General features: G+C 34.5%; 1 protein-coding gene across 6 annotated transcripts in view; it reads right to left on the bottom strand.

The window, feature by feature from the left end:
• Nucleotides 1-228: 228 nt before the first annotated feature.
• LOC149804288 (protein-L-isoaspartate(D-aspartate) O-methyltransferase-like) overlaps nucleotides 229-27,521 on the bottom strand; it is a 47,832-nt gene continuing 20,539 nt past the window's right edge. For 3 of the 6 annotated variants that reach the window (XM_089938481.1, XM_089938488.1, XM_089938495.1), the window contains exons 5-7: nucleotides 23,956-24,168; nucleotides 18,734-18,903; nucleotides 229-11,594 (exon numbers count right to left, since the gene is read on the bottom strand). In XM_089938481.1, coding sequence (XP_089794607.1) covers nucleotides 11,570-11,594; nucleotides 18,734-18,903; nucleotides 23,956-24,168 — 408 coding nt within the window. In that variant the 3' untranslated portion in view covers nucleotides 229-11,569. Of the gene's footprint in view, nucleotides 11,595-18,683; nucleotides 18,904-23,955; nucleotides 24,169-27,521 lie in introns of all 6 variants that reach the window. The other 3 variants (XM_089938507.1, XM_089938512.1, XM_089938500.1) reach the window with 3 other exon arrangements.

Raw genomic sequence — 27,521 nt, 5'->3', positions numbered from 1 at the left:
CTATGGGGAGGAATTTTTTTAATATAAATTAACCCCTGAGGCCCTTATTCTAAGGGGAGGAATTTTTTTAATATAAATTAACCCCTGGGGAGGAAATTTTCATATATATCTTGTTGGTCTTATTTTTCCAAATATTATAAACATTGGCTGTCTAGGTTGATAAGGAAATGTTGTCTCATGGGCTGTGATATCTGGATATTTGATTGATAAACAAAGTAACAACAGTGATAAATTATTTAAAAACTCAACACTTTATTTAGCAGAAAAGCAATTTATATCCATTAAACAGCAGAGTTGAATAACAAACAGAATATACAAATATAAGAAAAACCAAGTAGGACTACTGGTAACTGTTTCCTTTACATGTCTGAACAAATATATAACTATCCCTCTTAACAAAAACACCAAGGCAGCTGTAGCCATGATTATGCTCATGTTGAGCTCCGAATTACATTTCTTTTAAGAAGATAAAGTACCCGGTAGCTCTAATATAAAGTTTAGGACAATAAATACATTAATACCACCATTTCTTCATCTTACTAGTCAAGTGAGTTAACATGAGTGATATCACATTTACCAGGGTGTCATTTGGTGAAAGTGTCATGGAGACATTTTGCCTTGAAAAGCCCATAACATACTGGTGGTGTTCAGCTCTCAAATGCACAATGAGATGAAAGACAAAGCAATAACACATTTTTTTATTGTTTCTAATTAAATTTGCAAAATTCAAGAGCTAAGATCTGTTGAATTGAATAAAGGTACATGGTTTCCATTTGTAAAGACCATGTTTTTTTTAATAAAGATAACTAATTTTCTCAATCACAAACACTTCTTTATACAAACACCAGAATCCTCCAGGGAGTTAGTTAAATTGTTATATTTTATCTCAAATAATATTTAACTTTGGACTGGAGAATTTGTTATAGCAGAGAATTATGATTCTTCTTTACCATGAATATTACATTTAAATGATTCAGGCATTACTGTCAAATGAGCAACACAAAAAAATATCTGGAACATTTTAAGATTATTAAAACTTTACAGAAATATTGAAAGCAGCAATCATGTAGCCTCTTCTGACAAAACGTTTTGATGTAATAAATATTTTCAAAATTTCTAAATTTTGCTTCCAATTCATTTTCCTGTTTTTGTGTGTTTTCCCATTGTTTTCCGCTACACTTATCATTGGCCTCATACGAACATTCTAGGCACATTTAGCTATACTTATCACTGGCCTCATACGAACATTCTAGGCACATTTAGCTATACTTCATTGGCCTCATACGAACATTCTAGGCACATTTAGCGATACTTCATTGGCCTCATACGAACATTCTAGGCACATTTAGCTATACTTCATTGGCCTCGTACGAACATTCTAGGCACATTTAGCTATACTTCATTGGCCTCATACGAACATTCTAGGCACATTTAGCTATACTTCATTGGCCTCATACGAACATTCTAGGCACATTTAGCAATACTTCATTGGCCTCATACGAACATTCTAGGCACATTTAGCTATACTTATCACTGGCCTCATACGAACATTCTAGGCACATTTAGCTATACTTATCACTGGCCTCATACAAACATTCTAGGCACATTTAGCTATACTTCATTTTCAACTGAGGATAAATAGTTCTTATGAATTACTGAGCAGCAGCAGAATCATTATACACTGTAGTATAAATTAACATTAAAGATATAGATATTGGTTTTTGTTTATGGACAAAATATTAACAATCCATATTTTATATATACCATATGTACTTGCTTATAAGTCCAACTCCAAACTGCACAGACCCAGATCTGCCATCGCAAAATGTGTCAGCAGATCTGGGTCTGTACAGTTTGTTAGGAGCAATCATTAGAACAAACAACATAGACCCTGATCTGCAGGTGCATTATTCTGGATCTTTGTTGCTTGCAGTTTGACTCGACTTATAAGTATGTATATGGTAAGTTGGCTGACTATACAAAGAAAAATGGTCAGAAAATACATATTATTGGTGTTGACTTTAAGACAGTAACAGATCCAACTTTGGATAAGCATGAGGGACAACATGAACACAAGGCCAAATATGAAAGATATTCTGCATTAGTTTACAGAAAAATATGGTCTTATTGATATAGGGCAAAATCTACATCCAGAAGACACATCCATTCATCCAATCACTTAAATATTCTTTAGACTTCATCACTTTCAAGTAGCCATCAGAAATTGAGAATTTGGTACACATCATATAAAATGTGCATTTATGCACTTTCAAATGACAGTTTTACCAATTTTTGTGATTTCCTCTCCTCCTCAGTCAAAATAAAACCAAGACAGTAACTTGGTTAATAACCAAAGTTTTCTCCGATACCTGCAATATGTGTGACATTGCCAAAACCTGTATAACATTCAACAGTTCTTCTAAGCGACAGTGATTTCATTTATACTACCACCAGTGCCATGTTTTCTGTAAAATGTAGTAATACATCACATGGTTGGCAATGTTACATGCACAAGTTCAGCAACAATTTGACTTTCAATATTGGAAAATACTAAGTAATTTTATTACGGAAGGCAAATGGGATTTGACTTAAAGAATATAGCAAATAGAGGATAAAGATATGTATTCCTTTAGAGAAACAGACCTTTTAATTTCAATTAAATCTGCAATCATTACTCAATTGATGTATCAAATTTCTAAAGATCATCATGCACTGGATTCTTGTATTTCAAATTATTGGAATCTCCATTAAAAATGAGTCAAAAATTAATTTACGTGAGCAAGCATATCTAATGAACAATTTCATCAAGAGTAAAATTAAATTCCCAAAGCTCATATGACATTTAGGAAGATACATTTTAAAAAACTATCTTGACTGGAGGCTCATAAAACCATTTAAATATACTATGGATAAAAAACAATGAACATTTATTACAAGATTTTCACGTGTATTGTATTGACCAAATCATTTTTACATAAAGGTAAATCCGAAGTAAATCAACGTGTAATTTTTGTGCAATGAATGAAGACGACGTATTCAACTTAATTTAGGAATATTCCATGATTTTTTTAAAGAAAAAATATAAACTTTGATGTCAACATCTCTAATGCACTCTTAGACTTGCAATAAAGGATGATGAATGGCAGAGTGCCATGTTCATTTATGAGTGCAAATTTGCCAAAGAATATTTTCTTTCCACCGAAGCTCTCACTCTACTCTCATGTGATCAATACATCAAGAAAATCATGTTTCATAAGATAAAGTGACAGCCTCTCAAACCTACTTCATCCTTGTAAAATTTATTGTCCTTGATACTAGTTGCAATTTTATCTGGCGTTTCATGCATGTGTGTAAATTATATTATAGTATAACTATTTACATATATCTCTCTCCATTTGGCTGTAAACAATGAGAAGTACTGAAATGTCAGTGTAATACCATAAAATGTTTGCCTACCTCTGTCTATAATACTGCACCTTTTCTTGGGAAAAATTTAAACTATATATATATATATAAATATATATATATATATATATATATATATATATATATATATATATATATATATATAAAATTTATTCCTACTCAAACATCTTGTAACCTGAAAATAATTACTTTATGATTATTATTATTATCATTATCTTTTCTGCCTTTGGCTTTATGACACACACCTAGCGAGTCACTATACAAGTGCTATACTTCTGTGCCCTCTTTAAAGTATGTTTTGGCACAACATTTAAACCCATTTTTATTTTACTCTTTTCACCCACTTTTGTGTAAAAAAACAAACTGTACTTCAATGTCAAAGGAGTATAAGTAATGCAAAAGACAAAATGTCCATCCAAATTTCCCAAGAATTGTGACTAATCTGGTCCTCTGTATATGGTAATGAGTGACCTCAAGGAGTAATTTGTTAACATACCAGTGTTCATGGTAACAGTAATCATATTATTAAAAAGGAGTCTTTAACCATCCTAATTTACAAAACAAAAGCCCATAGATGCTCACCAGGCAAAAAGAATTTCCAGGAATTGAAGATAAGACCATTTCTTATTTTTGCCTGCTGAGTGTTGAAACCATCTGATATTATTCAGTGATAACATGATTTTCAAATTAGCTGCTGTGGTGAACATATTGGATGCCAACTTTGTTTCTATTTTCATTTAGGACAGACATCATTAGAAGTCTTTGGGTGAAGATCCTATGTCATAATGATCATCCATTCTGGAAAGTAGTGACATCATTTATAAGACAGGAGTCATGTAAAAATTATGGATGTATGACTGGCACCATTTTCATTACCAACCAACTTGGGTATCAAAAGGAGTCCATTGGTACAAATTCCACGTTGGTATAGACAGCCATTTGAAAGAAAGAGAGGCAACAACATTTTCAAGACAGCAACAATGGTGGCCATATTGAGGGTTAGTCATTTTTACTAAGGCAAGCTGGACACTATATGAACTCTTCTGATGACCCCCCCTTGTCAAAATGATAAGTAGCAAAATCAAGATTTACAAGATGGCCATATATTGGACTTTAGATCAAAACCATTTTTAGCAAGGATCAACAAAACATCTTTTAATGAAATTCCCATGCTGATATGAGCATTTGCTCAGATGAAGCAGTCATAACGTTTTCCAGATGACCACTGTGGTAGCCATATTAGACATCAAATCATCTACAGCAAAATAAAATAACCCAATGGATTTAGGATTGATAATGTATGGACTTTGAGAAGTATAGACAAACTACAGCAAAATAAAATAACCCATTCTGCAACTGCAGTTGGACAGGGAGGAGCAGAATGTTACGTTAAGATCTCCTGAAGCTCATCTTTAACATTGAATCAGTGGTCTCAAGGGAAGAAATTATTTTTTTAAATAGTTTTTTTAATAAAAAGACAAAAGTATTAAGGCATACTTATATCCCAGTTCTGCAACTGCACTTTTATTGAGTATTCACTTAACAAGTTTCCCCCAATGGAACTTATGCTCTACTGGTTGAAATAATTTATAGGACTTTATGACAAGTCCAGTTCTTCTGTCTTCTTTTTAACTGCTGAGTATTAAACCATTTCTGATATTCTTGAGAAACTACAACATACCAAATTTTGGTAATAAAAATATTTTCTTACATACCTGATGATATAGTCATGCTAATGGCAGACAATGACAAAATAAAGCTAAGAATCATTCACTGAAATCAAGCATTTATGATTATCAAACAAACATTTTTTTAAAAATTGCATCTCAGAATAACACTTATTTTCACTTTAATTCAATTAAAAACATTTGGATTTGCCAAAAATATACAAGTCATATAAACATAAACAAAGTGATTGCCTAGCAACACATTAAAATGAAGCCAATCAAATTCACAGAAAGCCATATATCTACAGTACAATAAGCTGCCAAGTATGAATTCAGAACTGCATAAAAAGTGCAGTAATTAATGGAAAACACAATGTGTAGTACTTATACAATCTAATAGTTAAGTCAGACTCGAAACTTTTATAGGTACAAGTTAGGTATTGGTATTTAAAACCTAGACACAAGTGTACATATGTTTCTACAGTAACCCAACTGTATGTGTATACCTGCAACAAATTAATCTCTCTATATTTTAACAAAGTAGCTATGATGAGTTATTACAATCTTTTTTAAACCATAAACCATCCCTAATATTTTTTATAATGACATTCATACTCACGTTTATGTAATTTCTTATTTCTTTCAACAAATCCAAGAAATTCTAAAAAATATGTGGCTTATTCGCCACAAACTCCTACTTGAACAATAGGCAGTTCAAATCTATTTTTAGTAACAGCATCTTGACCTTAAAGGTACACTGCCATCCCCACCCTTAAATCACAATGGTTCGATTTTTGTACAAAGGAAAACACCATTACAAAATTTCACATAAATGTTTTATGTAATACTTAAGTTAGTGGCTAGAAATAAAATGCAATGCCCAAAGCTATTTCCAGTAACAGCGGACAATGTACTACTGATCCATGAATTGATACAGTTCTTAATGTGGAGATGAAAAGCAAATGTATTACTTCAATAAATTCTCTTATCTAGAACTTAAAATATCCTCTGGAAATGAAATGCAAAGGCAAAATCTATATAATGTCAAACACATGCCATTATCTAATATATATTTTATATGGATGGTTCATTGTATCAATATTGCATTGAATTCTGTTTAATAGAATTTAACAATACTTGGATATCAAATGCATAGCAAAAACCTATTTTTAAAAGAATTATCTCACCTTGAAACTACTGTCAACACAATTTATTGGGTCATTCCTTGGACTGAGGGAACACAGGTACTAAGCTTGATTAAAAATTATTTGTTCACTAGAACTTTTAATTTAACATTAAGATATGAAATCCAGAGGCAAATTCTATTTTTAACAACTGGTCTCATAATTTTGAGCTTTTTCTTGGGCTAAGGGGAACACCTGCAGTAAGCTGTGTTGAAAGCTGTTCACAAGTTATCTTCTGAATATGCAATGTATACATAACATTTATTTTTAGAAACTGACCATGACCATGGAAGCTTAAAAACCCCAAACTTATCAAGTTCTTCCTTGGATTGAGGTAAAATATGTACCAAGTTGAATTAAAATCAATTCACTAGGACTTAAATTATCATGCAGATATCACAACTGATGCCTGATTGGATGAATGATGGCAAACTATAATACCATGCAACCATAGGACTTAAATTATCATGCAGATATCACAACTGATGCCTGATTGGATGAATGATGGCAAACTATAATACCATGCAACCATAGGACTTAAATTATCATGCAGATATCACAACTGATGCCTGATTGGATGAATGATGGCAAACTATAATACCATGCAACCATAGGACTTAAATTATCATGCAGATATCACAACTGATGCCTGATTGGATGAATGATGGCAAACTATAATATCTTGCAACCATAGGACTTAAATTATCATGCAGATATCACAACTGATGCCTGATTGGATGAATGATGGCAAACTATAATACCATGCAACCATAGGACTTAAATTATCATGCAGATATCACAACTGATGCCTGATTGGATGAATGATGGCAAACTATAATACCATGCAACCATCACCTTTTGGGTATAAAACATACTTGAAGTGCTCACCTATTTTAAGGGTGTAAGAAACGCCAGCACATACAAGCATAACTACTTACAATGGAAAAACTGGACCGTACAGGGACAATTAAAATTACTGAATTAGGTCTGCAACCACTGTTACATAAATAAATTCAAATCAAAGTTTGAAAAGGAAGTCTTTCCAAAGTGACATTCATGTTAAACAATATATAAAATACAGAGGATTATGCTTGTTTCTAAAGAGTCTTACCCTACTTTAAGTTAAATAAAATTCCTAAAATGACTAGAAGTAAAACGCAAATATAATGTAATCTAAATCCAAAAATTAAAAGAATAATCCCACTGATCAACCAAAGGTATTACAAATGTTAACATACTTTTACCTCAAATGAACTTGACCTGCAATGATTTGATGTGATTTCAGTATGCATAAACCAAGCCAAATTCTTGACTCCAGTCACCTTTGTGCTGCTTGAACATTTAACCCTCCAAGTGCTTAGTGCTGCGTGAACATTTAACCCTCCATGAAATAGAAGTGCTTAGTGCTGCTTGAACATTTAACCCTCCATGAAATAGAAGTGCTTAGTGCTGCGTGAACATTTAACCCTCCATGAAATAGAAGTGCTTAGTGCTGCTTGAACATTTAACCCTCCATGAAATAGAAGTGCTTAGTGCTGCTTGAACATTTAACCCTCCATGAAATAGAAGTGCTTAGTGCTGCGTGAACATTTAACCCTCCATGAAATAGAAGTGCTTAGTGCTGCTTGAACATTTAACCCTCCATGAAATAGAAGTGCTTAGTGCTGCGTGAACATTTAACCCTCCATGAAATAGAAGTGCTTAGTGCTGCTTGAACATTTAACCCTCCATGAAATAGAAGTGCTTAGTGCTGCGTGAACATTTAACCCTCCATGAAATAGAAGTGCTTAGTGCTGCTTGAACATTTAACCCTCCATGAAATAGAAGTGCTTAGTGCTGCGTGAACATTTAACCCTCCATGAAATAGAAGTGCTTAGTGCTGCTTGAACATTTAACCCTCCATGAAATAGAAGTGCTTAGTGCTGCGTGAACATTTAACCCTCCATGAAATAGAAGTGCTTAGTGCTGCTTGAACATTTAACCCTCCATGAAATAGAAGTGCTTAGTGCTGCTTCACTTGAGGTACATATGTAAGATAAAAAAGTTGCAATTTCAGTGCCAGAAATCTTGACCTATAAAACCATATATCTGATAGTTTTTGACTGAAAATGCAGTGTGCTTGCTTAGTCCCATTTGCAATACACACATTCTCTGTTGCACATATACATGACAATCAAGCTAAGTTCAATAGACCTGGCAGTGCTAACATGGTTAGAAAATAGCAAACCTTTTGCACTGGAAAAGTTAAGAAACTACAGACTGATTTTGCATAAAAGTGGGTGAGGTGTAAATACAGTTGCATTTTGCAAATATAACAAAATGAATTCTAATTAACATAACTTAGCTTCGTATTTTCCTTCTAAGATTTATAAAAATTAGGTAAAAACACTCTCCTTATCATGCAAAATGAAAATCACATTTTCATCTCAAGTAACCTTGACTTAGGACCTAGCAACACCAAAATCAATAGGCATGGATAAGGCAAATGAGATATATTGCAGAAATCACTTCACCTATAGTCAGACATAAATGACATTTCTGGTGAAAGGCTAAAAAAAAAAACAGATTAATACATTAGAGGAATTCTGTATATCCCAGAAAGGGCAAGTTTCAGTTAAAACACATTAAAGACTCATTAAGCTATATAAAAAAGGATCTAATTTTTTGATGTTTTTCTTTGGGTTTAAAAGGCAGAAATACAAGAACATTCCATGCTAACAGTTAAAACAAACTATCTAAAAGTTATTTATTTAGTCCTGATTCAACATGTCCAGATTTCTTTGCTTCTCTGCATGAAATCATAAAATGTTGCAAATTATTTTTTTATATCAGTTTGAAACCTTTCTTAAGATTTCTGAATAAATACCATCTTATCAGCTCAGAATGACATCTGGTCAAAAGAAAGTGAAAAAAAAAAGCATATTAGCTGGCGTGGCTTTCTCACATACATTATGAAATGTACTTAAAAGCATACCAAACTAAAACCAGTTGATGACATAACACACTCAATTCCTTCGTAAACACCGATCATCTTGTGTGATAATTACAAATTTCTAATGATGGAACAAACTGCTGCAAAAGGTGCATCCGATAGTCTCAGCTTAAGAGCAAAAGTGAAAATAATTCGATTAAACAAATGGAGAGAGAAAGTCCTTTGATCACTATTGAAAAATATCATGTCATAAAGATTCAAATAAACATCATCAACACGCATTCCACCGCAATGATAACATGGAATCGACAGACTATACTAGTTACAGCCAGACTTTTGTACCCTTATTTTACTAACAAGTTGGTTTTTCCACCATGTCTGATTATTATTCATAATTATTCTAAATAACACTGATATAGATTTATCACATTGATTCCATAACATTCTTTTAATTTTCAAATGAAAATATTAAATAAAAATATTAAATATTAAATGAAAATATTAAATATCCAAGGATTCTGAAAAATTTTAATCTACGATTTTTACTACTATATTGATTTTCTTACTGTCTGTGGTTTCTTCACATTCTATAATAATAATCTACATTCTGAAATTAAACCTTTTGTTTGTGAAGCCATACAACATAATTATTTTCTTACTGTCTGTGGTTTCTTCACATTCTATAATAATAATCTACATTCTGAAATTAAACCTTTTGTTTGTGAAGCCATACAACATAATTATTTTCTTACTGTCTGTGGTTTCTTCACATTCTATAATAATAATCTACATTCTGAAATTAAACCTTTTGTTTGTGAAGCCATACAACATAATTCTACATCTTCTTCCCCTTACTCTTCCTTCCCAAGTGTTTGTAATTCAGAATTACATCTGGTATAAGTATATTAGATGGACTCCAATCAATAGCTAATCACCTTACAGTTCTTACAATAGGCTGTTTCTACCAAGGGTTACCATCAGTTAAAATCCCCTTCCCGTTGCAAGATAATAAATTGGAATATAATGACTAGACTAGTCCATAATTAAACATTAATTTTCACAATTCATTTTCCATTCCTGGAACAATGTACAGCTGACTACAACTTGTTAATGATTATGCAGGTCAGTGAAGAGATGTTTTTAATTTTCTCCAGTTAAGTGAGCTGGCCATAACTCAACAAAGACTAATTATTTTAAGATTAAATAATAAATAATGTAGTTGTGGGATAATTATCATGATTTCTTTATCCTTCTGATAATAACAAAGACATGGTTGGCTACCATTTGCCATAGCATATATGCATCAAGACAAAACAGACCATGACACAATTGATTTAGCAGATCCGATATTTATTTTTATTAGTATTCTTATTATGATGAATATGATTAAAATGTGTCAAGAGAGTTTCTATCCTAGGAGGTTCAATTATTAAGTAATATCTCAAAAATCATCCCCAAACAATGAACTGAATACATTACAAGCCTGTCATTACTCATTTATTTAATCCCTTCTATATCTGGAAAATTCCCCCCTTGAAAATTTATGGGGGAATTATCCCCTTTATCTCAATTCAGTTTAGAACAGAACCCCCTACCTGGATAAACCTATTAGCATCAACATATTAATGTACATTTATTATACAGATATTTGGTGCAAAATCAATGTATCATACACTCGGAATAGGGCATACATAGGCACTACTTGCTACCTTAACCCAATTCTAAAATTTGAACATTAAATTTGGTGTATTAAAGAATCAGAAGCATCACACATGCTTTCTGTATGTTCTGGATTGCAAGAAAAAACTGAAATAAATCCAGGTACAAAATCTGTACTAACATGAATAAAAAATCTGCCTCATCTTGAAGTCATGTTGTCCCTGTATGATGTATTTTCTGAGTCTGCTCACCATCAGTGATTTTTTATTTGCCGTGGATAAAATTAGGTGTATTTAGACACTATATAAATGCACATCTATAATGTACTGTGACAGTTATATTTGGATTTAAAACAAGCACATACAATAAAAACTAGGTCTTTTAAGGTAACATGGTAGTAATTTGGTCTGCAGGTACATCCAGCAACTAAATCTCACACAAGTTGTAATAATGTTTGCAGATGGGCTGTGCTACAAGCTAAAACATAGTACACTGTCACAATACAATTGTCAGCAATCACATTTTAATATTTTTCTTCTCTCCTTGGCTCTAGTTGGGATGATTTGGGGGCTGTTTATCCAAAATTGTCCATTCACTGATGAAATTTTTAGGACTGGATTTTGATAGAGAATTTTCCAGGTGTATGACTGATGTATGCAGAGGTGTAGATGTCAGCATAAGCCACAGCTGCAATATAGAGTTCAGAGTTCATCATTTGGTCTAGAACTGAAAAAGACAAGAATACTTAACAATCAATCTCTATTCTGTAAAAAAGGTAGACTGCATAAACATGTCATCATATATGTAAATATCTCAGCATTTTAAAAGCTACAATCAAAGGTTGAATTTTTTTACAACATCACATTTTTCGATAAGATGAATTGTGACATTTGCATTCCTGGAAAACTTGGCTTTCATCATGAGGAAAATAGGGCCAAGTTTTAAATTTCTGTCAACATGGGTACAGTGTGCAACAAATTATATGTCCAACCCATATTTAATAGTCCTGCACAAAGGAGCTAGTAGTGCATGGTGTTTTTGATCAAGGTATTTATCCCTAAATTTAAGTTTCTGTGCAGAAACCGTGATTGTCTTATTAGACTTAATATGATCATGACCTCTTACTTTTAGACCCTAGAATCTATTTATTTATTAATTTTTATTTATTAATTACCCTACGTGCCAGCAATGGTTTTCAAAAGTTATAACCATAGGGCCAAATTCCTGGTGGTAGGGTAGGGCCCTAGGATAAATATTAATTGTATGCATACATTTAAAATGTCTTGTCGTATCTAAGATAATGCTTACCTGACCACATTACATTAGGATAACGTTCTCTGCTACCTCTGAATCCAGCCCAGACCCCAACCCGAAAGATGAAAAACATTTTTGTCTAATATATTTTATATCCATGGGGAAGCAACTCTTAAAGGTTAATGCCCCTTGATACTACCTACTAGGTGGCCACTGTTACACCAGGATGGTGTCTCCTCAGAGTGAAACATCCAAGGAGGCTTGCACTGAATGGAAGGATGGGATGGATTATTTGTAATGTGATCATGTAGGCATTATTAGAACAAGATAATTTACTAAAATAATAGCTTTCTTTGTCAAATACATTACCTGATCATACTACATAGTAAAACAGGTAAGAGGAGGAGGAAATGCTGAGCATCCAACTTCTACCTGTATAACTCAGAAGGATCATGACCAATCTACTTAATGGAAAAACTTCTGATATTAATTCAGCACAATAAGTGATAATTGTTTATACATGCAGAGGGAGAACCTTGTGGGATTCCACAATTGATTATTTTCTCACCATCAAAAGTTTCCCAGGTGAATCCACTTTAAAGTAGCAAATTCATATCTGGGACAAAGGATGTGCTTTCATGGATGTGCAGCTACCACTAACCCAATGAGATTCAGTTCTCTCCTTAGCAAGACCATGTCACACAAATGGAAGCCAGAGAACACTGACTGGGTGTGCCTGTCACTTGACTCCACTATATCCCAAACTGAGACATTTGTTCAAGGCCAGGTGGATGTAGGACATTTATATTCCACAAGTTAAAATCTTCATTAGTGTGCCTCATGCTGTGAGTTATACTGATTAAATAACTCCCTTTAACCAAGTGGCCAGCGTATGTCGGGTTATGTCTTGCATTCCTGCCTCCAGCTGTAGTAATAGTCTTTAACAGTTCATGCATATATTCTGGTAGCAGCTAACATCCAAGGGTATTACAGTGTCTTGCAGCTTTCTCTCTCAGCAGATCAATCAAGCAGAAGGAACAAATATTTATTGTTGGTCAATATATAACAGCAACCTGTTCTTTGTAAGGAACCAGGTTGTGTCATTAGAAAGAGTGAAGCATCAGAACTGAACTGCATGCAGTTCATATCAAAGGATCTCATATGTAACTTACTCTGTATGTCAATTTACCATTATTATAAATTGCAAATTATTATAATAGCTACTTCAGTTTCCAGTGTGTGGGAGATGGTGGATCAAATCTTGATTGAGTCTGGCCATGTAAAAAACCTGGAGAAATTCTGTTTGAGAATAATGTGACTAAGCGTGGTCAGGATATTAGCTTATTAGTCTGTGATTAGCTTGTTGCAGCCAAAATCATCTCCTCCTTTAAGTCTGAATGTGTCTGGAAAAGTGTCCCTTGATTCTCACAGGGGTTAACATCTCTTCAAAGAGAAGGAACAGATCAGGCATTTGCCTTTGAAGAATGGATGCTGAAATGGGTGTGACATCACTGATATGAACGATTTCCCATTGTATATCCTCAAGTGGATGATGTTCAGCTGTTGCAATCCTCTCTACAAATCCAGCTCCAAAATCCTTTCAATCAGGACATCCCTAAAAGGAACCTGGAGTGAAGGAAGAGTTACTATGGACATGCATGGAGTGGTGGTGATATAAACTGCTTGAGTAGAGTGGAGGTTGCTGACTTGTCTGGGTCTATGTGTCACTAAATTGACTTAATTGTTGATCATCTATGTGGGATAATTGGAGATATTGCAGTCTAAATCCTTCATTTCTTAATTATCTTCATAAAGAAAACTGATGGAGGGAGTGTATTCCCACATTGTCTCCCTGTCAATTAAATGAGCATGTATGGCCCAAGGTAAAATAAAATAGAATCTCAATTATCTGTCAGTCCCAAAGGGCACAGACCTGATGAATGGTTCCTGGATGGGCAACTCTGTATGAAGCAGTTGTTCTTCATTCATGATAATAATAATGAATCAGTCAGGACATTGAGCCAGCCAGGATTGTGTCGGACTTAATATTACCCGATACTGGGAGTACCTACCATGAGGCATAGGTCTGGTAATTGTTGCCCTCTTGCAGAGGTAAATCACAACTGAATTGTCCAACATTATCAGGACGGTGTTTCTACGGATATGTTCCACCCACATGTGGTCAGCATTGAGAATGGTTTTCATTTCCTAGAGGTTGATAGAAAGAGCATTCACTTGATACACCCACATGCCACTTACTCTCACAGATCCATTAGGAACTGCATTGTCCATCCCTCATTAAGTAGGCTAAGGAGCTGCAAGAAACTTACTAAAACATTTTCTTGTTTGATGCTTTCTCTGACACAAGAGCTTCAATTCTGATGCATTTAGGAGAAAGATGCCAAGTTAATATGTGTTAAGAATTCCATATCTAGATGGAGAAAATGTTGAGCAGGATAAAGTCCAACTTCTCTACTCTGATTATCCCCCTGAACTACAAATGAGGAATGTAAGGTTAACCATGTCATGTCCCAAAAACCATAGTTACTGAATCATTTTGTAGTACATCATCCAGGAATGCCACTTTTGCTGTGGAGAGTGTCCTGAATCGGGATAAGACTGGGTCTAACATCTTACTGAAGATCCAACATCTTAGTTAATGTCTTCTCAGAAGCCAAAAATTTTTCTTTCAGTGCATTCAGGAAGAAGATGCCAATTTGATGGTGTTAAGGGTTCCATACCTAGATGGACCAAACATTGAGAAGGGACAAGGTTCAACTTCTCTGCGGTGATTATCATGGGCATGGTCCTATTTGTTTGTGAGCCCTCAGACCTCAATGGCAGGGTTCAAAGCTTATCCCCAGTGGGATTACAATATATAAATGTCATTTCAACTTGTATATATATTGACAACAAAGCCTTTTGGGTCATACTGATTTTTATGTGATTCCAAGGCATGAATTCTACTGTATTCACAGATACAGTATGTTTTGGTGCTGTTTCTGCATCTTCATGAATGGTTGTGAGGGCATATCAATATCACCTACAAGATTAATCAACGCCTCTATTATATTAATGGATACAGTATGTTCTGGCACTGTTCCTGCAGCTGCAGGGGGTGGGGGTGGTTGTTGTTGTTGTGGGGTTTAACGCCATTTTTCAGCATGGGCAGAATCCGAGACTCGAACCCACACAGACAGAGGCGAGATGGCAGTGATCCATAACGGAGAGCGCTTTAGACCACTAGGCCACTCAGGGCCCCCGGGGTGGGGGGAGGAGAGTGCATTCTGACACCATCGTGGGACTAAACAACAGTTCGGACATGAGGTAAATGTTAGTTAAAAGTCTTGCTACGATGTACAGGATCATGTTCATTTTTGCCACCCTTGAGCTGCTTTTTCTAAATGCTGGACCAAGTAACTGTATGCATAGATACATCTTGTGCCTATCCCCAATAAGCAGTTGTATGCTTAGACATGTCTCATGTCCATCCTCTTCAACCTAAAATCGTTTATACATTTTGCACTTAGTTATCAACTGACAAATGAAGAAAATAAGTGTATTCAAAAAAGATTTCAAAACTTAATGTTAACTGCATTATCAAAATTATTTAGAAGTGTAATAGTTGATTAGTACAGGGCCAGACAATTTTTCTGGTGAAACTGAATGTCACCAATCAAACTTATATGTGACAAAAACAAACAGTAAAATAACTGCAAAAATATTAATAAATTCACTCGAATTCACAAATATATTGGATGCACCACATAAAAAACATTTTGATTTACTATACTACTGAAAATAAAAGATGGACAATTTAAAATTTCAGTATAACATTAAATGGATTCAACAGCATGACAGTGGAAGTGCAAGTAAAACTGGTACATCTGAGTATAATGGTGGCCAGCCAGAGGGTAGAAGGGGATTGACCTGTAAGAGTTGCACCCCTTTGTCTATATATTGAATAGACACAAAGACATTTTTTTTATCTTTCTGGCAGGACTGGATTCAAAGGTAGCAGGGAGAGTTATCCTAATATAATGTGATTAAGTAATGTATTTGACAGAGAAACATGGTACAGTGATTAGACTAGTTGTACAGATCAGCCTTCTCCTATTCAAATTCCTTTAGTTTCAATATTTTTACATGTTATTCTTTCCATGATATACCCTTTACCTATTCGTAATTCTTCAGTTTCAAGCTTTTCAGTGTTTTTCATATCTTTATCCATCCATCTATTATCCTCACTTTTGTTTCCTGGGAAAAATTCTGAAACCATTCAAGATGTCTCCATACACTTTGGTATACATATCAGACTACTGGTGAAGACATACTATTTGCTATTCTCAATTCTTCAGTTTCAATATTCTTAACATTTTCTTTGTCTGTTTAACCATCCCTGCAGTATTCACATTTTCCATGCGCAAAACTCAAAAAGTGTTCAAGATTTCTCTGAATCCTAATACACATATTAGACGAGTGGCCAGATTTGTCTTTTGCTATTCACAGTTCTTAGTTTCAACAGTTTGAATGGTCAGGTACATTATTCACACTCTCTGGTGCACACACTACAGTGATGTACATGTACCTTCTTTAGCTTTTCACAATTCATATATTTTTATATTCTATTCACTGGAGAACTCATCACCAAGCCACCATTCAGTCAACACTTTCATGTCTGAATCCCATCACTTTCCTGTATATGTTTTTAAACAAAAACATCCCATGTCTGAAATTTTTGACAATCATTCCATCTCTACCTGTCTCAGGTTCAGCTAACGTGGGTACGTGAGAAAGCCTGCCAGTAGCTACTCGTGGGTCGGTGGTTCTTCCTGGGGATTTCCAGGGTTCTTCCTCCACCAATTATACTGGCCGCCATGTATAGCCTATCTTGTGCTGAAAAATGGCGTTAAACCCTACAACAACTACAATCTCCACCTTGAGTCTTCTGTATCCCACCGAGCATACATAAGCCAGTAATTATTCTATATGCCTCAAGTTGGAGTTTTTCTAGCTCATCTGTACCAAACGTCACTGAGGCACAGGTTAATCTTTAACATCTTATAGCTTCTTAAATTCAAACAGCAGATGTAGTGACATCAATTACATTCTTTATATTGCCATCGTGAACCGTTGTCTAAAATGGTGAAATCAAGAATTAATCAAGTTCATTGGAAATGCATAAGGACATAAAGCTAGATCAGTACAACAGATAGATCGAGTCAAAGGAGCAGTGATACATTTAAAGGGAAGCAAGAGAGGTGATGAAAATTATTTCTGATACCTAAAAAACCTCTTAGTAAAATAGTGCTTTAATGCACATTTTTGGAATGGTAATGAGGATCCTCAGAGTATAAAAAAGGGTAAAAGAAGATGTAAAGTTGGATACAATACAAATAAACTTGCACAAGCAGTCACCACAAGAACAATAAAATTCAAGCCACAAACCAGCAAAGAGCAAGATAGTTTGACTAACGAAGGCCTATTCTCAAACAAAGTTGAAGTAGACCAACCCTCAACATAATAACAATGAATTGCCGGGACAAGGCTGAATAATGATATGAATTTACATAAAAAACTATTAAATAATTTTTTTACTTCAAAGGAAATAAGTTTCTCTAAGGTAATATGTACTGATTGGTATTAATAACTGGATTTACTTACATGTGGCTAGTCAGTTTGAAAGATGCTATGGAATAGTTTACAACCCTTACAAAATATATCCTTGCTAGGCAAATGAATGAAGTGAAAGCCAAGATATATGCTTGCTAGGCAAATGAATAAAGTGAAAGCCAAAATATATATTGCTAGGCAAATGAACAAAGTGTAAGGCCAAAATATATCCTTGCTAGTGCAAATGAAAAAATTGTAAGCCAAAATATATCTGTGCTAGGCAAATGAACAAAGTCTAAGCTAAAATATATCCTTGCTAGGCAAATGAATGTAAGCCAAAATATATCATTGCTAGGCAAATGAACAAAGTGTAAGCCAAAATATATCCTTACAAGGCAAATGAACAAAGTGTATGCCAAAATAGATATTGCTAGTGCAATGAACTGTGAGCTGAAAAAGAGTACTGTCAATACTGCTTAGTTGCCTGACATGGGTACTTTTTTATAAGAACTGATCCAATTTAAAACTTACATTACCTGATTAAACAGACAGCAGACATTGTGAAACAAAGTTAAATTTTCGGTCAAGTAGCCAAAACATCTATTCTTAGAGTGCCAATATTTCCGTAAGTCATACAGGAGCAGGACTGAATCAGATGCAGGGGTGAAGTAAACAATATTGATTGGCAGCAGGGTGTGCTTACTTGGTTTCACTTTCATGCTCTGGTATAATGTAAAGTAACTGACTTATCAAAGTGAATAAGATACTGTGATAGCAGAAACATAGTTTAAGGTCCTCTGGAGAAAGCAGCATATCAGGGGATCTCAATGCAAATACCACTTTTTAAATGCCATTATTTAATAATGACTTGTTAACTGCTTCATACACAGTTTCACTAAGCTGTTTAAAATGCAGCAGTAGCTAGAGGTATGTGGACACAGTAAGCACCTTGCTTATCCAGCATACAACAGAAGAATAGATTTGGCAATTATTTCCACCTGGGCAACTGTTTGTCTTTACTGGTCAGCGGGACATAGATTACACCCATCAGATTCCTCTTTGTGACTGAGCCATCAGGTAATTTGTCTATCTGTTGCAGCATCTGATTTTCTCCTTGTCCACCGACCGGAATGATCAAGCGACCACCTGGCTTGAGTTGATCTATGAGCTGAAAAAGAAAAGACTTGGTAAGATCCTCTGTCGGACTGTTAACTGCCTCAATATGCATCTACTAGGTTTCATGATTCTAGGTAGAACAGTCTGCATACGTAACATGCCAAGGTATCATATGCTAAATGAAAAACTTAAAGCCAATGAATGATGAATATAGGTTATGGTAAGTAATGGTTTGGTAAGTCAATGAATGATGAATATAGGTTATGGTAAGTAATGGTTTGGTAAGAACAGAGAAGCATCAACAATTTCATGACTATAGCATGAATATTGTCTCAGAAATGAACATCAAATGAAATACAAAATTTAACCTTAGTCAGTGAAGCATAAAATATGGGACATTATGACCCATTACTGAGTGGTGGTGGTGGTGTTTAATGCCATTTTTCAGCACACGATAGGCTATACATGGCGGCCAGTATTAATAATGGAGCAAGAACCCGGAAAAACCTCGGCAAGAACCACCGACCCACGAGAAGCTACTGGCAAGCTTTCTCACATGCCACATTAGCTGAACCTGAGACAGACAGAGGTGAAATGGCAGTGATCTGTAACAGAAAGCGCTTTAGACCACTTGGCCACTCGGGGGCCCTGACCTACTACTGAAATGAGGGACTAGTGCTCATCAAGATGCATCCCCAAGTTTAATGATTCTAGATAGGACAGCATGCACACAGCATGCCAAATATATATATATGGTCAGGAGCTAAATGCAAAACCTTAACCCAAACCAGTATAATGTGAAATATAGAGCACAGTGACCTTTTTGGTATGGGTATAGCACTAAAGAGATGCATACAATCATTTGTTATTAAAGCATCAATAGTAGAAACATCAAATTGAAGCAAATTCAGTCGAATGAAAAATATAGGTCATAGTGAACAACATTTGATGTGGATGTAGTACCCATCAAAATGTAATCTCTTGCTAAGTTTCATTGTTCCAGGTATAATAGTTATCATAGAGGAGATTAAACAACCAATGTGGGCTAGAACTAACTGCAAAACCCAAACACACCAGTCAAATGTGAAATGTAGGCCTCCATGAGCTATTGTTGCAAGGGTGTGGTAGTTAAATGGAGATGCATCTAATATTCGATGATTCTGGAATGAACCGTGCTTCAGAATGAACCCAAGTCAATGAAGCATAAAAACATGGGCCATAGTGTCTGACATTTGTATTATTAGTGTTGTACTAGTCATCAAGACAATACCATCAGCAAGTTTCATTAACCTTGGTATAAAATTATGCATATAAAGTGCAAAAAAATATATTTTTAAGAACTGATGTGCACACAAAAATGAGGGAAAAAGTTGAGTTTGCTTACCAGCTTCATTAGGTTTACAAGATAAAGTTGCAAAAGATTAGTAATCATGGACACACAGAAAGCTCAAAGGTTTATATTGTTTGTTGATCTGATGTGAAAACCTGCAGAATGATGATAACACCAAATGAGAGATCTTTACACCGTGTTTTCTTCTTATTAAGTTATTTGCTTTTACCATATGAATGTAATTATTGTAAAGGTCTGTATTCTTTGTTGCTTGATTGATTTTACCATTATTAAAAAATGCACACGAGGTCAAACATGCACTGATCAAAGATCTTGTCATCTGCTCAATTGATCACACCTGTTACCAATTGTTTATTGATTTTATCCACTATTTATTTCACATTGGGTGACTTTGTTTAGACTTTTCACTTAATTTTAATGACTGGACATACAACAGCATGAAGAGAAACAGCCAAATGCATAAACCAAACATCTGTGGTGCATGGGAAGTTAGGGTACTGTGACCTACTTTTAAACATTGGTAACTAGTACACTCCGAGATGATTATAACCATGAAGTTTCAAGATTGTACATACAACATTGTCAGAGAAACTGAGATTAATGCAAAAGCGTAATATATTTACTGGAACATGAAAAGTTGGTCAATACAACCTGCTTTTGCCAATGGTAAATGTGTTCTATGATGAAGTACAATGAAACCAATGATAGTACATATTTTATTACAGGCAGTAAATTAACTGCCATTTAGTTAAAAAGATTTAATCGGCGTTTTGTATTGGATTATCTGTGATGTGTTGGTCTATAATATTGCTACAAAAAGATTATAAGGAGACTGTTAAAAGTATGGCTTTAAACTAAAAGAAAAATGAACTAATAAAATTCTTCTTTGAATGGACAATGCATTTGTTTGTTAATTGTGCATGTTGGTTTATTTGTATTTTTATAATAAAAGCTGAAAATGTACGGGTGAGATGAAACTTTGTCAGTACATTTTTTATCCCCACATTTTTTATTTGATCCCCAGTTCTGACACCAAGGGGGATTTTTTACACACCTGGGGGATACACTGTGGATTTAGCACACAAAATGGCATAAAGACAGTGAAACACAATAGATTATCAGAACATATATTTAAGTGTTTGATGAACATCTGCCTAAATGGAATGAGATCTGAGGATTACAATTTCTTACCCATTCTTAGGACGCAAAGAGACGAGAAAGACAGAAGACTGAAATTTAATAACTAGAGACAGTAGACCTACATGTAATCTTTAGTAATCATTGGTATGCTACAGAAAGTATGTGTATTTTGGGCTTCTTATTACAAAATTCGAGACATCTATCATTATTTTCTTGTCCCTTTGAATTTTTTGTTTCCCCAAATTGTGGGTCAGTATGACACAGTGAACTTTGTTCACAGAATGTCAGGTGCAACACTGAATGCTAACAAGAAATAATAAAAAATGGAAGAATGTGTAATCTCTACCAAGTATTATTAGATTTTTTTTATAACGCTCGTTGCATTAATGACAGTAATGATAATATCAGATAAATCCATGTATAACATGTCAATGCTGAATGAACAAGTCTGATGATTGATTAGTAAGTATACATATTCCTACCAAGAAATTCGCAATACAAGGAGTAAGGAGGGTAGGTGGTCAACATATGAAGCACACTAAATAAATTATCACTGGACTACATATACAAATAGCATATGGTATGGTTTTATTGATATTAAAACAAGATTTCCCAGAGACTCTCTCCATTGCACTAAATAAATCATCACTGGACTCCAGAGATTACTTTTGATAAATACAGACTAAGGAGTAAGAATGAAACATGAATATCAGGTCCTGATAGAGCATAACTCTCACTGTAGGCTTTCTTCAAGAATGAAACATGAATATCAGGTCCTGATATAGCATAACTCTCACTGTAGGCTTTCTGTAAGAATGAAACATGAATATCAGGTCCTGATAGAGTATAACTCTCACTGTAGGTTTTCTGTAAGAATGAAACATGAATATCAGGTCCTGATATAGCATAACTCTCACTGTAGGCTTTCTGTAAGAATGAAACATGAATATCAGGTCCTGATAGAGCATAATTCTCACTGTAGGCTTTCTTCAAGTGACTACTTTTTCCAAGTCTAAGATGTTGTCTGAAAAAAGAATCAGGATGTGCTACTGCACATGGGTTGGTGATGTAGGTCAGACTGGGCCGAAGCATGTGTTCTAGGCATTTCTAGAACAGGTGGATGGTGCATCTAGCATAGACAAGTTTCTTTCCATCACAGAAAAAGCATGTTAAACAAAAGGGGCAGATAACATATTACTGACATTAAAACCCATTTTTCTCTCAGTCACAATATCTTTATCTGTCACCTTTTGGGCCCTCAAATCAATCATACCATAAGTGAAAGGCTTCCACAAATTTTGGTCAAGATACAGAGTCTAGAACTAAAGTTATTATATAAAAAAAACGTTTCTTCTTTAAGTCACAGTAACCTTGACCCTAGACCACAAAATCTGTTGGTTTCTTCCATACCTTAAGAGCCAGTCATGAACAAATTTTGGTCCAGGCCTGTGATGTAGAACTTCTGTTACTGTTTCAGTCAATGACCCTATGGAACCCAAACTTTATCCCAAGTACAAGCCACCCATAAATCCATAAACTTTGGTAAAGGAATGTTATGAAGAACTAATGTTATTGTGCTGAAACCATTTTTCTTCTTTTAGTCACAGTGACCTTAATCTTTGACAATTTTACCTTGAAATATTTATTGGGCTCTTATGTTCCACAAAAGCAAGCCATCTACAAAGTTTGGTAACCGTCATTGAAGGAGAGCTTGAGTTATTGTGCAGAACCCAATTTTCTTCTTTCACTCACAGTTAACTTTGACCTTTTGACCCAAAAATCTAAACCACAAGTGCAAGCAATACAAAGTATGGTAACTCTTGATGGCAGACTCCTTGAGTTATTGTATGGATCTGAAATTGGTCACAGACAGATGAATGGATTGAAGGACAAGTGCATAACACAATTTGCACCACCGTATGATTTTTGTTGTTGTTGTTGTTCTAGGGTTTAACACCATTTTTCAGCACAAGATAGGCTATACATGGCGGCCAGTATAACTGGTGGAGGAAGAACCCTGGAAAACCCAGGGAAGAACCACCAACCCAGGAGAAGCTACTGGCAGGCTTTCCCATGTACCCACGCTAGCCGAGCCTTGGACTCGAACCCACGCAGACAGAGGTGAGATGGCAGTGATCCGGAACAGTGAGCGCTTTAGACCACTCAGTGCCCCTCACCACCTTATGATGGTTATATACAAATTTAACAAGATGTCAGAACATTTTAGAAAAAAATAAAACAGCTCAGGTAGACTATCTAGTCAATGTATTTACTTGAAAAGCAAAATCTATTGGGCAGTAGCAGCATATAAAGTGTACAAGATAAATGGCTGAAAATGAAGTAAGAATGACAAATAAAAGAAAGCTCTTTTCTTCCTTAGAATGCTCAAGCCGAAGCAATAATAACATAATGTGTTGACAAAGATTATACTTAGTGTCAGCAAAGCAAAGTATACAAAATGTTACATACAGTTGCATGATTTTTGTGCAAACCTCCACAGTATTGTACCAAAAACCAGTATAACAAACTTCATCAAAAACCTTAACATTATGCAGTTTATATGTCAAACTTAAAGTTAGTATCATGACATTAAATAAGGCAAATGGCACTTACTGCTTGTGGAAGCTGTGGAGCAGCAGCGCCGACATGTATTGCATCATATGGACCCTCTGGTTCATAGCCCTGTCTGCCATCCCCGCTAACCATTACTATCTGACCAGAGTCTAGTAGGGCCCCAAGGTCTGGATCTTTCCTAATGTTTTTTATGGATTCTTTCACCAACTCATCGATGTGGTCTATTCCAACTGCTTTACCACTAGGTCCTACCTGTAATAATGATAGAAAATAACAATTCATTTTTAAAATCAAACAAATGTAGTAAAGAGCAAAGAACAGACTATGTACATACATGTTCAAATTTCATCTGCCAAAGTTACAAACATTCTTGTCAAAACGTTAGTGACAACTAAGCTTGCTTGTAAGCCTAATTGTAATTGTTACACCAACACTTTTTAAAACAATGGCAGCAATGATGGAATACTATCTTTCAGTCCATGTCTGTGTCATCCGGGGCAGTTTCTTAATGAAGCATAATATTCTGATCAAACAGCATGAAGATGAGATATGTACAACTTAAATTATGTCAAGAAACAAATTTTGAACACTAGGGTAAACATGTTAACAATAAAGCCATTAGGGTAAGAAAAAAGAGCCAGTGTGACCTACTTTCAGCAAACTTGATGTATTCAGAGGGATATAGTTTCAGGGAAACAGCACTGGGATGTGTTAACTTAATTTGTAATAAGTTGCAAGTGTAAAAAATTTATATGCAAAACACTGGGACTAATTTTTACTGGGGTAATTTCCAATTATTTCAGATAGACCTTTTTAATGTTCCATGCATACAACTGGAGTTTTCTGGGAAAGTTTAAATGTAATGCTGGGGTTAACCTCTTGGTTTATGCACTAATGAAATTTAAGTTGCTGTAGATGCTGTAACTGGTTATTTTCCTTTTTGGTGTTTCCCAATGAAACAGTATAATATTTTTGACCATGTTGCATCCAAGTTCTACATAATATTTCAATGAACTGTTACTGTTGAAATTAATTAGCGTTTTAAACATTTGGGCATAGCAAGGTATCAGATAACTCCTTAAAGTACATATATACTTTTTGCAAAAAAACACATGCTTATTTCCAATATAACGAAGCTTGTTTTTGGCACTGACCCCTCTACTGTGAGATATGCTGTTTAACATGAAGCTTAATACCATGGCCATAAATGTACCTACTGATAATTAGGAGTGAAATGATTCACAGATTAAATGATCATTTATACATTTTGATACACACATTGATACTATAGACAGAGTATAGATTCAAAAAGAAAGTAAACATATAAAAGTTATTTTTAATTTCTAAAGGTAATGAATAATTATTGGACATTTGTTCCTGGGATTATTTTTTTCAATTAAACAATTACCCTTGGGGAAAAACATGCTGCGGTTGGCAACGAAAAATGGACAGTTGGCTGACCAGAAACATTTGCCTAAGCATACTGTTATATTGTTTCACCATTACTGATATTATGAAATGGTCAAGGGCACATCAATAATGTGTTCACGGGGAAGCGAGGTATGTCCTTCACACATAATCATTTTATTCACAAATATAGAACTATTTCTTTTTGATATTGTCTTCACATATACAAAATCTGTTACTATGTCTCCTCGGATGACTTGATCTGGCAGTATTTTTTGTATATCGGTAACCTGCAAATTGTGTCATATATTATATATATGTAATTTGAAATAATGCATGACATGATTCTGTGAGTCTCCAAATAAAGAATAATGGATAATAATATGCCAAATCTATGTCGACAACAATGGGTATTTAATATTTAAGAATCATTAAAACAATAATACTGCCAGTATAAGCATAAATCTAACACCCGCCAAGATAAGTCTCTTACAGCATGTTTTCTTCTGAGTGTTCAAGACCAAATGAAGCTGACAAAGCCAACAACACTTGGCTACTGAAGCATATGTACATAGAAATCTTTTACTTATACCATTTTTCAAAAGTTGCTCTATCAATAAAATTTGATGACCAAGGCATTATCACAGTGGCTTATGAGTTGCAAAATTCAAGTTAAGTGGAAATGTCGTCAATCTATATGTGAATCAAACTTGTGACCAACAGTCCATTGCTTAATAAAATCAGCAGGCTGCAGCAATCTTTGTTATGTACAAAACTGCCAAATTGTGAAGCTCACTAAAAGAAAATAGAATCACTCCTTTGTGTATTGATATACTCAACTATTGGCTGTCAACAAACACTACAAAGAAGAAATGAAATAACACATCCATTTACTGTTATGTAAAACTTATCAGAGACCATATGGGAAAAAGGATGACATCACTGGTGAAGACCAAAACACTTGACCAGTAGGCCTTCAAACATTAGCACATGGATAATTGCATCTCATGAGAAAATGTCCTACAAATTAGATCTAATTATCTTTGTCACTGTGACAGATGGGATTATGAAATTCTGCAATTTCTTAATTATTTATGTGACAAATGTTTTTGTTTCCAGGAAACCTGACTGGCAGAATGTTTATTCAGCAGTTCTTGATGGAAAATAAATGAAGTGTGAGCTTTAGAACTGTTCTGTAATTAGTGTATATACATAGTGTTTAATTAGTTCTGTGCTGTAATTAGTGTATATACATAGTGTTTAATTAGTTCTGTGCTGTAATTAGTGTATATACATAGTGTTTAATTAGTTCTGTGCTGTAATTAGTGTATATACATAGTGTTTAATTAGTTCTGTGTTGTAATTAGCAGATAATAAAATAATGATGTCAATAAGCGTTAAAATAAATGCTGTACATCATTTTCAATAACACTTCTACTTAAAAACTTTAAGCACTCTTTCTCTCATTCTTTTTGGTTCTCTCTATCCTTACTGATCTCACTACACACATCGGTTTTGGCAGTGAGCAGAAGTGACAGTTACAGAATACTCCATACATGCATGTGGATTTGAAAATGATGACATCATTGGTGAAATACTTCATAATTACTCAATATACTTTATTAAACAGGGTTAGAATAAAATAAACACAGGTAAAGATAATGTTTACACGTTATGTTTGTATATATTGTGTGTTTAATTTTATCCATGAATGAAGATTGTTAAAGGTCTTTTGTAAACAAAATATAACATAGTTAACTTTTGTCTATGATTGTTGATTATACTTTAAGATAACGCTCATTTATAAGCAACATGTTTACTTGGATTTGATTTCAAGACCTTGGTGTTTGCCTGGGAAATTCTCTGGTCTACCTGATTTTTGTCATGTTGTTTACTAAAATTTAAGTAAACTGACCTTGGTTTAGAATTGGATGGAATCTGGATTTTATAAGGTTCTGATAAACAAAACTATTTATTCCTATTTTATTATCAGTCAAGTGGAATAACTTTTGTTGTGTTCAGTTGTAATTTGCAAGGATTTATTTTAAATTATTCATTGGAATTACAAAATGCTCACTGACATTTTGGACTAAAACACTACTTTGGGATTATCATATTGATGTTAATTCATTCAAAGACATTCTGGATTATATCATTGGGATACATCATGACTAGTGGTACATCAGCTCACTCAAGAT

Source organism: Sinohyriopsis cumingii, chromosome 2 (assembly GCF_028554795.1).
Source record: "Sinohyriopsis cumingii isolate HCF-2022 chromosome 2, ASM2855479v2, whole genome shotgun sequence".
NCBI classification, from domain to species: Eukaryota; Metazoa; Mollusca; class Bivalvia; order Unionida; family Unionidae; genus Sinohyriopsis; species Sinohyriopsis cumingii.
Note: the sequence above shows the minus strand (reverse complement) of the source record. Positions and strands in the feature narration are given on the sequence as shown.